This window comes from Indicator indicator, chromosome 34, assembly GCF_027791375.1.
Source record: "Indicator indicator isolate 239-I01 chromosome 34, UM_Iind_1.1, whole genome shotgun sequence".
In the NCBI taxonomy this organism is placed as follows: domain Eukaryota; kingdom Metazoa; phylum Chordata; class Aves; order Piciformes; family Indicatoridae; genus Indicator; species Indicator indicator.
The window spans coordinates 2,076,896-2,090,135 of record NC_072043.1 but is presented as its reverse complement, the minus strand read 5'-3'; the positions used below and the strand labels follow the sequence as shown (position 1 = coordinate 2,090,135).

The 13,240-nt window shown below is 59.6% G+C and overlaps 2 protein-coding genes across 2 annotated transcripts; both read right to left on the bottom strand.

The window, feature by feature from the left end:
• Positions 1-1,712: 1,712 nt before the first annotated feature.
• NHERF4 (NHERF family PDZ scaffold protein 4) lies at positions 1,713-5,677 on the bottom strand. Its single transcript, XM_054395690.1, has 10 exons — positions 5,623-5,677; positions 4,296-4,323; positions 3,984-4,048; positions 3,565-3,776; positions 3,223-3,409; positions 3,002-3,138; positions 2,721-2,925; positions 2,338-2,534; positions 1,992-2,162; positions 1,713-1,757 (listed from the first exon to the last, which is right to left on the bottom strand). The coding sequence occupies exons 1-10, from the start codon at positions 5,663-5,665 to the stop codon at positions 1,713-1,715; spliced, it is 1,290 nt and encodes a 429-aa protein (XP_054251665.1). The 5' UTR covers positions 5,666-5,677.
• A 74-nt stretch (positions 5,678-5,751) lies between these two features.
• On the bottom strand, positions 5,752-13,240 carry NLRX1 (NLR family member X1). The gene is made up of 10 exons (XM_054395567.1): positions 13,235-13,240; positions 11,715-12,401; positions 10,661-10,784; positions 10,411-10,471; positions 10,177-10,274; positions 9,351-9,967; positions 7,466-8,880; positions 6,599-6,685; positions 6,243-6,494; positions 5,752-6,087 (listed from the first exon to the last, which is right to left on the bottom strand). The coding sequence occupies exons 1-10, from the start codon at positions 13,238-13,240 to the stop codon at positions 5,769-5,771; spliced, it is 3,666 nt and encodes a 1,221-aa protein (XP_054251542.1). The 3' UTR covers positions 5,752-5,768.

Below are 13,240 nucleotides of genomic sequence, written 5' to 3'. Positions count from 1 at the left end.
CTATGGATGTGCTACACCCCAGATGAGCAGAGACCAGAGGCAGAGATTCCCCTGCCTGTGAACGTCTTTGCTTCGCCATTTCCATTAGCGCTCCAGAAGGGGCTGATGTTGACAGAGGTAAAACCCCAACCACAGGTTTGTGGTCTGTGCCACATACAAAGCTCTCTGCTCGTTTTCACTCTCCCATGCTCAGCAGTGAGTTCAACTTTCCCTCCACAGCTTCCTCTTGCTCCCCACCCCCTACTACAGCAGCATTGTCAAGGGAGAAGGTGCTTCTGAGAGTCACCCTGCAAGCGCAGCCCTCAGGTCATGTTTGGCCAGGGACTGCCTGCTTGTCCCTCCTATAGTCACCGCACTGCTCACCTTCTCCTTTCCTTGGCAATACCAGGAGCTGCAGAATCAGCCAGCAGCCCACAGCCAGTGCCTGGAGATGAAGAGCCTGCAGGGGCATCCTGGTATGCTCCTCAGTGGTAGGTCAAGATGGAGTTCACTTCGGGGCAGCAAAGTGCACTTGGGAGGAGCGAGGGGAGATGGGAGTCACCCACTCAGGACTCCCCGAGACTGACACTCAGGAGACTGTCACACAGACACTAGGAGAGAAGGACAGGACCATCACCCAGCTGCAGGGCAGGCTCAATGCTGTGGAGAGGGAGTAGGAGAAGATTCTCCATGTGAGTTGGGATGTGGTTGGGGCTGGCTCCCCCCAGCAGCATGTGCCCTGATCCTGACCATCCTCTTTCCCACCAGGGCAGCCTGGATTTTGTCCTAGCCAAGATGGCAGAGGCCAGCAGGCACTGGAAAGAGATAGGAACAACCACTGCCATGGAGCATGAGGAGCACTTACAGGAGCTTGGCCTCAACCCCTTGGAGATATAGAACCCTGGGGCTCCTAGAACAAGACAGGCTCTCAGCCCCTATTTCCCTATCAGCACACTTGGAGAGCTTCTACCCAGCACCTCAGCTGCCCTGGGCCAGGTGCCCATCCTGTCTGGCCCCAGGCTGCACTGCTGAGTCACAGACCTCTCCATAACATCACCCCCACACACTGCAGTGTCAGTTTGTCCTTTAATCACACCCCAATGGGGTGATGGAGGAACAGTGCTGTGAGGGGTGCTGGACACACTGCCCACAGGTTCACAGGGTGGGTGAGAAGAGCAGCACAAGAGAGAGATCCATGCAGGAGCAGACCTGAGCCAGCAGGCTGAGGGATTTGTTCCTCCAGGGCCCTGTCAGTCTCTGCTGCTCCTTTTCCACATCACACAGTGGCCTGAAGGCGAGTCCTGGGATGAAAGAAGCCTCAGGCTACCCCCTCCCCTGCGTCATGGTGTGGAGGGCAGTGCCCTGGCTCCTCCTAGGAGCTCCCAAAGTCAGGAGCTGGGGCGAGTCTGGAGCTCCAGTGCAATGTCTCTAGATACCCCTGGAGGCAGCTGGGCAGGCAAAGACACAAGTCTGTCTTCAGGTTACAAGAAGTCACTGCCATGGTTAATAGCAGCTTAGAAGCAGCCTCAGGTTGGTGAAGATGAGTCTCTGGGAGGTGTGATGCTGCCAGTGCCATTGTGGACATAGAGACACAGCAGCTGTGTGTGCAAGAGCCATGCTGAGCAGTGCTGTGCCCTCCAGGTGCCTGCAGGGCAGCACCAAGAGGCTGGATGTGAGCTGGGTCTAGCAGCTGTGTGAAGGAGCCTGGTCAGAAGCAGAGTGCTCTCGGGCCATTAAAACTCCTGGTGCAGTCTCCTCTTCTCTTCCTTGTGTGGTGCCTGTGGGGACAGAGCAGGGGCATTGTGGGCACCACACAACCACCCACCCCACCACATTCCACCTTTCATCAAGTTGGAGAGGTCTTTCTGCCTGGCCCCTGTGGCCAGGAGACCACAGAGCCCTCTCCTGTCCACCTCACAAATGCCAAGAGAAATATTAGGACAGGCAGGGCAGGAGGGTGCCAGGACTCAGCAGCACCAGCACTGCCCCAAGGGCCTGGCAAGAGAGGTTACCTGTGTGAGTGTTATGCTGTTGGCAGCAGCCACCAGCCAGGAGCCAGCTCCCTTTGGTTGCACCTCAATGTGACAAAGTCCAGGAGAGCTGCTGGGGGAGGGTGGGGAAGGCATGTGGGAGCCTGAGGCAGGGCTGCTGTTCTCAAAGGACTGCAGAGGGGACAGCCCAATCTGGAAGAGCAGAAGAGGGGTAGCTGTACATCTGGCATTCCATGGCAAGCCAGGTTCCCCAGGGAGGAGCTCACTGTGCAGGCCTGGGGACAGGACACCCATCCCAGCATCCAGACTGGCAGCACCCAAGGGCTGCCCAGCCAGCTGGGGACCACCCTGGGTGCCCAAAACCTACCGAGTGGTAGAAGCGATCACCAGCAGGGTCGATGACCAGCAGTGCCACATGGCTGTTGTGGGCACGGATCCTGAGCACTGTCTGGTGGTGGTCCAGCCCCTCCACGCTCTCACCATTCACAGCCAGCAGTCGGTCTCCTTCCTTCATCCCTGCCTGCTCGGCTGGCAGCCCTGCATCCACCTCCCACAGGAACTGGCCTGCCACAGTGGGACAGAGGATGGGGAAATGCTCAGAGAGGCATTCAGCCAGAGGACAACTGTCACTACTGACCCCCCGTGTGAGGGTGGGGACAGGGTCCTGTTGTGGGCAGAAGGCTTGCAGCTATTCCTGACACTCAGATGTGCCTTGCTCAGTCACAGACTGTGCCCCTCAGCCCCCTTCACCTGTGGCCCCTGAGATGCAGTCATCTTCCTTGAGCAGGAATCCATAGCCAGCTGGACCCTTCACCAAGTGCAGCTCCCGGGCCTTGAAAGGCAGCCAGGAGGTGTCTGCTACGGCAGGTGTGACCTGCAGACCTCGCAGACGGTAGAACTCCTCCACAGCACTGGATGCCACCAGCAGTGTCACCTTGCTGCCAGTCTGCTTGAGCTGGATGGGAAACAAGAGTGTTCAGTGACCTTGCCAGCCCTGGACCCCCACTCAGCTGCACCAGCAGCACACAGACCTTCCTGGTGAGCTGTGCCTGTGAGTAGCTCCTGACGCTGGCCCCGTTCAGCTCCAGGAGCCAGGAACCCGCTGGCACCCCTGCTCTCTCTGCTGGTCCACCCTCCTGCACCGACAGCTGGAAGGTGCCCTTCATGCCTGCAGGGGGAAGATGCAGGCTGGGGTGAGCAGGGCACTGCACTGGGGAGGCTCATGGCACCAGCATCCCACTGCCTGCTTTACCTTCTGGACCTGACACACTGAAACCAAAACCACTTCTGTCCTGCACGATGTGGCAGAGGCGCGGGCGGACATCAGCTGGCAGCATCTGGGAGAGGTCCTGGCCCAGGGCTTTGGCTGCTGTGTAGGAGTCACCATCCAGCACCGCCAGTAGGACCTGGCTCCCGCTGGCCTTGATCTTCTGAACCACCTGAAGGACCCAGGCAGTAAACCTTGGGCAGGGTTCCCCTCCAACCACAGCCTGTGGGATCATGGCCCCAGGGAGCAGCAAGGTCCTGCACACTCTGTGCCCCTGGCTGGGGAGGACCTGGACGTCTCCACAGCCCTGGGGAGCTCCCAGCTTACCCTGCAGTGGTCCATGTCATCCACAAAGTGGCCATTGACCTGGAGGAGTCGATCTCCATCCTGCATCCCCCTGCGCTGGGCCAGCCCTCCCGGTTCCACCTGCCGGACGATGTGGCCCTGGCAGCCCAGCTCCTCGTGAAGGCAGAAGCCGAAAGTCTCTGCACTGCCCTTGCTCAGGAGATAGAAGCGGAGCTCTCCCATGCCCTCACCATCTGCATGGCAGCACAGCCCATGAGCAGTGCCCTGCAGGGATCCTGAGTTCTTTACCCCGTTTTGTGTTGGGGTCTCTCCCTCCTCACTATCTGATATGTTCACCCCAGCACAACACCCCACTGTGAGAGAGCCCAGGAGCCCAGCAGTACCCAGCTGCCAGGATGCCACACTAACACAAGGATGCCCTGGGAGGTGAGGGTAGTTACCCGTGTCCTCAGCCAGTGACAAGGCAGGGTTGTCGATCCCAACTTTGGGGTTAAATTCAAATTTTCTGAAATGAGAAAGGGCAGGAAAGGCCACATCAGTGCAGCAGCATGGCCTGCTTGCTGCCCTCCCCAGTCCTGCCATGGGGAGCCCTATTCCTCCCAGAAAGGACAATGTGTGGCCACACTGTCTCAGGAAAGACCTTCCTTAGATAGGCAGCTAGAAACTGGAATCCATGACCCACACCACCTCAGCTGGAGATGTGTCCCAGCACAGCCCAGAAAGCCCCCAGTCAGGGGTAGCTTAGCACTTACATGATGGACTTCTTGTCACCCTCGAGCCCTGCAGAGGGAGAGGAGAGGTCAGTGCAGGAGGCAGTGGGCTGGAAGCAGATCTCACATTCTCCCCTCAGGGCTTGTCCTTTCAGAGGCTGACCATGCCATGCTAGATGAGCTGGGTTTGCCCCTCCAGCCCCTGCTGCCTCCCAGCTACAGCCTGTGCCTGGGCACAGCTGTGCCCTTGGCCCTGTCACAAGTGTCCCCTTGCATTTCAAAGCAGCAGGACATCTACTGCTTGGGTCCAATGGTCACCTCCTGCCCTTTCCAACAGGGTCCTACAGCAGCAGTGGTACCAAGATGGACGCCCAGGCTAGACCTTGGAGTTTACAGGGGTTTTGAGGGAGAGATGAGAAGGGTCAGGAGGCCCCCAGGGAGCTGGCTGGAGCCAGAGGCTTTTCCCTGTCACCTCCTCATAAAACCCCTCCCCACCTCTTCCAGCACAAGGCTCTCCAAACCCAGGGAGAGGGGATTCCTGCCAAGTGCCCCTGCAGCCTCCATCCCTATCTTCCCAGATGCCTCTGGCTCCTTTCCATGGCCTGCCTGGGCTCTGGCATTGCTTTCTTGCATGTGGAAGCAGGCTCTGGAGATGTGCATGTGTGGAAGGGTCCTCCTCAAGATGAAGCCCCACTGCCCCAGTACATACCTTTTGTTTGCTTCATGGCTGCAGTCAGTGCGAAGGGAGCAAGGTACAGGGTGAAGTGGCAGGGAAGGCACTGTCCCCGCCTCCCCTAAGACGCCCCAGGTTTAATGGTTAAACAGCCTCAGCGTCTCCCCTGTCCTCTCAGGCCTGAGACACTGCCCCAACTCTTGGCCCAGCAGAGCTGGGAGCAATGGCCAGTACCCTAGGACACCCAGCTTGGGAACAGATTCTGGTGTCCCCAGCTTCCAGCTGCCCCAGAGGAAACCCCATGGTGAGGAAGACCAACTAGAGCCAAAGTGGACTGTCCCATTCTGGTCTCATGAGATGGGCAAGGGCCAAAGCCCTCCAATCCAGATGCTGGAGGGACAGCTGAAGCAGTACCTCTGCGTTCCTCCCCCAGGAAGGACCCAGAGAGGAGACTAAGTCTTGGCTTCAGTGGGAACAAAGTGGTGCACTTTAATGCTACCAAAGCTTTCACAAGCAAGCCTGAGTCCTGCCCCATGGCCACTGCTGCAGCTTGCAGCCAGGCCAGCAGCAGCCAGGATGCAGGAGCTGGGTCTCTACAAGCCCAGAAGAACAAGTCCCATTTGCTCCTGGCCTGGTCTCTGTGCAGTTCTCCCACACTCCAGCCTTGCCTGCAGATGAGGGCTGAGCCCCACGTACCCAGCACCTTCGACAGCCTCGGCAGCACCCAACCACTGGGCATCTCCACAGGGATAAGGTCGCAGGGAAGGTGCTGCTGAGGGACGCTGCAGTCTTTGCTTCCCAGCAGCACTGCTCCCTCCCTGGCTGAGTGGATGGGCAGCAGGTTAGAGGGTTCCCTGCTGCAGCTTCCCCAGCATCTTCTTGACTTCACTCTCAACTCGTAGGAACTTGGCTTTCCTCCAGGGGTTGGCGGTCTGCCTGCGGCTGCTCTCCAGGTCCTGCAGGATGAGGGTAAGGTGCTGCAGGACCCGCTCACGGTCCCAGAACGGCAGGTTCCTCTGCACCACGCTCAGGATGTGGGACCAGTAGTCAGAGACGTCGGTGCCAGCTGTCAGGAAGACCAAAGCTCTGACACCGTCCCGGTCCATGCGCAGGTTGTGAAGCGCTCGCTTGCCCTCCTCACTGATGTCGTTGAAGTACAGACTGCAGGATGAGAGAAAAGCACCAGGGGACACCGTGAGGGCTGGGGGGGAGGGGGCAGGATACAGAGGCAGGGAGAGGCTGCCTGCTTGCTGCCACAGGGAGGGACGCTGGGGCAGAGGCACTGCCTGGGAAGAGATGGGGCAGGGTGAACTCACTGCACTTTGTCCAGCGTTGAGTGCTTCTTGGCCACCTCCACCACACGCAGGGCAGCTGTGTCCGTCAGGGAGTTGTAGCCCAGGTTGAGCTCCTGGAGGTGCTGGTTCTCAGCCAGGTGCTGAGCAATGACCTCGACGCCCTGGTCCCCCAGCGCGGTGTGCAGCAGGGACAAATGGGTCAGCGAGCGGTTGCCTGCCAGTGCCTCTGCCAGGTACTGTGCCCCCTGCTCACCCACAGGATTGTTGGCCAGCCTGTGGGCACAGGAGCTCAGGGCAATGCCAAGGCTGAGCACGGAGCCCAGGGCACGTGGTGGGCAGCAGAGACAGTTTCATGCAAGGACAGAGGTTCTACTCACCGCAGGCTGCTCACCACGCACTTGTCATGCAGAAGCAGGTCACGGATCTCCTTGCAGGCGTCAGAGCCCAGGCTGTTGAGCTGCAGACTGATGCAGAGGGAAACAAGGGGATGGCAGGACTGAAACAGCTGCCACCTGTCAGGCTGCCAACCCTGCTCTCTCCATTTACCCTGGCTCTCCTCATCACCAGCCTACCTGGGCTCCCCAGGCAAAGCCATGCAAGGCTTCCTCTCCAAAAGCAAGCACGCTGAAGCCACATCAGAGCTTGGGTAGCACCAGCCAGGAACGCCAGTGCCAGCAGAAACAAGGGAGAGGAAGGGGGTGCAGAGTCCTCAGGAAGTGGCTAAAAGTCTGAAGAGGGATCAGGACCCCACCGAGCCCTCGTGAGCATCTGGAGGAAGGAAAAGTGCCGCACCGCCCTGCTGCACAGCCGAGCCCTGCTCCGCCGGGCGCGGTTCGCCACCTACTGGGCGAAGGGAACACTGCGGCTCCGCACAGCCACTGGGACAGAGCCCAGCCCAGGCTCCCACCCTTGGCAGTCAGCAGGAGCAGAGCCAGCGAATGCGGGGTGGCTCCAAGCAATGGGAGGGACCTGCGTCTGCCAGGAGCGCTGGCAGCCCAGCCTGTGGTACCAGATGTAGAGCTCGCCAAGGAGGGTGTGTTGGGACTGCAAATCCCAGCATGCAGTGCCCTAGGAAGGCTGCTCGGGGAGTGTTGCACTTTGGAAGCTGCAGTCCCCTAGATGTGCACTGAGGATAAAAAGGGCATGCATGCCACTCTTGGGCTCCTACTGCATTCTTGTGATGAGCAGAGATGAGGGAGTGCCCAGTTTCTGAGCACTGCCCGAGGGCAGAAGGTAGTACTCACTGGAGAGCTTTGCATCGCAGCAGGACTGGGAAGAGAATCCTCAAGCTTCTGGTGTCCAGATTGCAGGAGGAGAGGTTCAGCTCCTCCACCTCGTGGCACGTGGTGCCCATGACAGATGCCAGGACAGAACACTTGAGAGGAGTCATCTTGACTGAGGAGAGGTTGACGGTGCGGAGGGAGCGGATGGCCTCGGCAGTGAAGCGCTCGTTCTGGAACTCGTGCAGGAAGAAGAGGTAGTCCATCAGCTCCGAGGGGGGCAGCCCCCTGCGGCCCTTCCTGATGACTGTCTTCTTCATGGCCTTGGCAATCTCAAAGGCTGCCAGGTTCTTGATGGAGCAGCCCAGCTGCTCCAGGATGGCACGGTTCCGGCGGGACAGTATCCCCCCCATGAAAATGGGGAAGAGCTCAAAGACCTCATCCTCAGAGGCCTCATCAGGGTGGCGCATGGGGCCTTCCACACCCAGTATGCTGAAATTGATCTGGTCCAAGACGTCATCGTTGTAGTAGTCCTCCTCTTTGAACAGCTCCTCTGCCATGGTGTGGGCAATAGCATCCCGGCCCTTACCACTCAGCCGGGAGAAGTAGCGAGGGAAGATCTTGAGCAGGTTGAAGAGCACTGGCAGGAAGCGCAAGGGCAGCACCTTGGAGATGATATTCAGAAGGATGACAGCATCTTCACTCACCTTCCCAATGACCTCTGACAGCTCCTTCCCCAGCCTCTGCACCAGGGTCTTCTTCTCCCCCAGTACCACATAGAGGGCTGCCAGGTACTCCTGCATGGCAGGGATGGTGAAGACAAACGTGTGCTCTTTGCCTGGCTGCACACAGGGAGTGAGGAAGAAGCGGAAGACATCGCTGCGGAAGACCTCCAGGAGGTTGAGCTCACTTTCAGTCTTCATCTCCACCTCGAAGCACTGCTGTAGGTCCTCCTCAGAGAAGCAGGTCTTGCGGGACATCACCCCTTCATAGGCCAGCTTGCCCACTGTCTTGGCTACATACTTCATCATGGAGATCTTGGTGGAGTCAGTGCTGTCCAGCACCTCCCCACTGAAGTTGAGCCTCAGGAAGCTGGTGTAGATGCCAGTCAGGGTCTGGCTGGGAGGCACCGTCCTCGAGAAGTAGAGGAAGTGCAGCGTGGTGCACACCAGCCAGCAGTAAGAGGGCAAGAAGCAGGCGGCAGCAATTTGGTTGTGGCGCTCCAAGTTCCTTGACAGCATCTCCACCAAGTTTTCCTGCTCCCCTGAGCTGCTGCCCACACTGCTCTCTCTGCTGCAGCCAGGCTGGCTGAGGCGCATCTGGAAGTACATCTTCTGCAGATTGGTGTCTGAGAAGCCACAGATCTCAGCGTAGCGACCCACGTACTTCCCAGGGATGCGGCGCACCGCCGACGGACGCGTGGTGACGATGATGCTGGCCTGGAAGCAAAGGGCTGGGTGAGTCTGGCGGTGCTCCCCCTGTAGCTTTTGATCTAAGCTCAGCAGGGCCCCAAGCACATAACCTACAGATGGGTGCACCAGGATCACACCACCCAGGGCCTGGGGTTCAAGCAGCTGCAGCCCAAAGGGCATTGGTTCCAATCTGGCCCAGGCAGAGGGCACAGAAGAACTTTCTCCATCTCCTGCTAGATAAATGTCAAGTCTGGAAGACCACAGTGCAGCAGGCTGTTCTCTTTGCCTTACCAGGCCTGCCCAAAGATCCCCCAGAGCCAAACCAATATCAGTGACATGAGGTCACCTTGGTGAGATCCTCCAGGAATGGAGGCTGCATGCTCACTCACAGCCAAGGTGGTCTATGAGCAACAAGCACAATGCCCCTCATCTGCAACGGCCCAGGCCTTGCCCCAAACCTTTCTCCAGCATGAAGGAGCTGAAGGGATACCACTGACCTCTGGCAGGAGGTATTTTCGCAGCAGGTTGACCACAATGGCAGAGGGGGGCACAGGCTCACTGGGGTCACAGCACAGCTCCGTGCCAGCCAGGCGGAAGTCCAAGCTGAGGCGCTCCAGACCGTTGAGGATGAAAAGCACCTTGAGGTTGGAAGTGCCCAGCACTGGCACCACGTCCCGGAGGTGCTGGTACTTCTTGGTGATGAGGCGCCGCAGGGAGATGGGGGCATGACTATGGGACAGGTCCTCACAGGAGAAGGGGATGACCACCTCAAAGCGAGGCAGGCGCCCATGGCACCAATCCACCACCAGCTTCTTGATGAGCGTGCTCTTCCCCGTGCCCACCGTGCCATACAGCACCACGTTCTTCACCTGGCGCCCACAGGCATCCACATCAAAAAGGTTCTGGAGGCTGATAACCTGGCTGCAGGACTGCTGGAGCTGGTTCTGGATGGTTAAGTCAGGTGAGGGCTTCAAGATTTGCTCCAGGGAGCTCTCCCGGATCACTGGATCCACATGGACTGCATCCAGTGAGAAGGAAGGTCCAAACTGCCTCTCCTCATTGGGCTGGTGGCTGAACCACGCAGCCAGGCTCTTCTGGTGCTTCTTGATGGCATCTGGGAAGAGGAAGGCGCTTTACAAACCAAAGGCTTCTCCATACCAAGGGACCGAGGAAGCTGCCTACCCCAAGCCACTGCAGTGATGGGGCTGCAGAAAATGAGGACAGAACCCAGTTCTTGCTAACCCTCACACTGGCCAGACCCACAGCTGCTCCCCACCCGCTGTGAGACCCTCCATCTTCTTCAGCACAGGGCTGCAAGCCTACCAGAAGAGGCTACGTTCCTCAGCTGGGATGTGCCATAGCGAGAGGATCTGGGCTGGACAGAGTGGTCCTGGGACCCTCCCTGGTAACGGACACAGCTCCTGCAACAGGAAGGAGTGCATCATGAACTGGGAAGGGGCCAGCAACAGCCTCAGTGGTCTCAAAGCAGCCACCCAGGTCCTGTGGCAAGCAGCCACAGAGCAAAGTGGGCCAGGTCCCAGCTGTGTGGCACTGTACCTGGGGTGGGAAATGCTGCTTGCACAAAGGATTTTCCTGAGGGAGTAACTACCTGGAGTGCCTGTAGGGAAAGAAGAACACAAATGGTCAGGGATGTCTTTCTCCAGCCCAGCAGAGCCCACCAGCTTCATGTCTTGCTGGGGTGAGCCATGGATTGCACAGTGCAGCTGGGGAGGGACACCCACCAGGCACAGAGCTTCCCTGGTGGCAGGACAGAGTCAGGGTCATAGTCCCACAGAGCCCAGCTTACCTGGCACTGAAGAAGCACACAGATGCACAGCTCGGGTCACCCTGCTGCCTGGCAGGGACTGATGCATCTGTGCCCAGCTGCCCCAGGGCAGGCAGCTCTGGCACCACCCAGTCCTCCACATCCTCTACCTGCAAGAGAGGCCACAGCCCATGAGGCAGGCTGGCTATCTAGACAGGCCGGTTCCTTGCCTCAGCCCAGCCTTCCCTCCCCGCAGCCCAGCCCAGCGATGCCGGGATCAGGAACAACTTCCTCCCACATCTGACCCCACAAAACCCATCTGCCATGGAGAGCAGCAGTAGGCTGGCTTCAGGGTGGCTGCTGGAGCTGAGCTGGCAGAAGCATAGCCCACCTCAATCATTTTAAGGCTTCACATTAAGAACTAACCAACTGCCTTCCCTGAACTGCCAAGTAAAACCAGGGGCTAGGGTTGGGAGAGAAGAGACAGTAAGAAAGGCAGAAAATGAAGGTGATTCCATTTCCATATGCATGGTGTCTTCACCCATCTGGCCCTGACATGGCCTGGGGCTGCCCATGGTTGCTGGTCCTGGTGAGCAGTGCCATCCTCACTGAGCAGAGCCTCTTCCCATTTAAACCAGCAAGGGCTGCTGGGGCTCAGCTGGTCCCTCAGAGCTGCACCAGGTCCAGCCTAGCAGAGAGTACTTTTCCCCGCCAGGCATAGTCCCCACCTCCAGAGGTGGACATGTGGCTCAGTAGCTCCAGGGTGCTCAGGCAGCTGTCCCCCATGGACCTGGCTCTGTGGGGATGGCAGGATGGGGTTGGCAGCTCTGTTCCCCAGGGATGTGGTGTGGCAGTGCCCTGCCCCGCCCAACCTTTCCTGCCCGAGTAGGCTCGGTCCTATCTGGCAGAACCGGCTGTGCCAGCACTGAGTCAGCTCTCACCCCGAGAATGATCCTTCAGGAGCAGGAGCTACAGCTCCCAACATCCTGAGAAACTGAGACACGAAGTGTGGGGAAGCTGGAGGCAAACTCCAACAGATAGGAAGGGACAGCCTGCAAATTTCTCCACACGGGGCTTCCCCTAGGAGAGGACGAGCCGGGTAGCGGCTGGCTGGCAGCTCCCGCAGCCCAGGGCTTTGGCAGGCTCTCAGATGGAGAAACTGAGGCAGTGGGGGCAGTGGGGCTGACCTTGAACCTGGGTGTCCTGGCCTCGAGGTCTTCGCAGCGAGCAAACCCGACGTATCCCATGGCCGGCCCCCGGTCCCCTCCCGGCCCGTTCGGCTGAGCAGGGCACCGCCGAGCGAGAGCCCCCCACCGCCCGCCTGCCGCAGCCCCCTCTGGGCACCCCCGGGGCACGGCTGGCCCATACGCACTGCTTCCTGAGCCCTCCTGCCTCCTTGCCCACAGCGACTCGGTGGCCGCGGCCATGGCGGTGAGGGGCCCGGGGCAATGGCGAGCGACGGCCGTGGGGTTACCTCCAGCGGGACTCCGTGCAGGGAGGCTGAGCCCACGGCTCCTTCTGCTCCGGCTCCTTCTGAAGGCGCCGAGCTCCTAGGGCCGGGGGAGGAGGGCCTGATGCTGCTCAGCTGCCTCCTTCCATCGCTGTCCCGGGCAGAGGCTCCTCCGGAGGCGGCAGTTTCGCAGCTCTGACTTCCTGCAGCGCCATCCCGGCCCGCCCCGCGCACGGCCGCTGCCAGCTCCACCGAGCAGGCTGCCAGGGTGCCCACGGCCCCGGTTCCGAGGCACGGCAGAGGAGCTGGCAGGCGCAGTGGCAAGGCAACCGCCTGTACCCTCAAGCACAGGGTATGGCAGGGTCCTGGGCTCTTACCAGCAGTGCTGTGAGGAAGGGTTTCCTCGGGACACGCTTCCCCAGCTGGTGCCCGGCCGTGCGATAGGAGCCCGCAAGGACAAATTCTGCTCCAGAGCAAAATCCGCCCCTGCTTGCACGGTGCAGGGAGCACGACAACAGCAGCCCCAGAGGACGCCGTGCTGGCAGGGCAGCCAGCACCACCTCAATTTGCCTGGCTGTGCAGGGACATACACACAGGATCTGCTCTGGCAAACCATAAGGTGGTGGTGAGCCCAGAGCCAGCAGTGTCTCCGAGGCTGCATGCACCCTGCTCAGTCTCTGGGTGCTGCCCCAGGAAATGTCACCCCCTCTGCCAGCCACAGCCAGCACTGACCTGGTGATGCTGGGGCTGAGGGTTCACAGCCCGGTCTCCAAAGCCCAGGCTTCCACCCCAAAAAGGCCTGCACGTAGCCCACAGGGACACACATCCCTGCATGGCTCTGCACATACTTGGCACCCAACAATGTGTGCAGCCACCTGCCCGAGTGCTGCCCCTCTGGCACCCACCTGGACAGAGGGACACCCGTGGTGTACCCGGGCACACACGTGTCCCCTCACAAGCACGCTCTCTGGCCACTCAGGGAGGGGAGGCATCCAGGCAGTACACTATAAATATAAGTTTTATTGATGTGTGAAATCCAACAAGTACAGCTGGCATCTCAACCACAACATCTCCACCTGCTTGACAGCTCCTGGGGCACCCCCAGACACTAGTGAGCACTATCAGCAAGCTGGGATTTGGGGACCCTGTCCCTGTGGGGCACTTACCTGCAT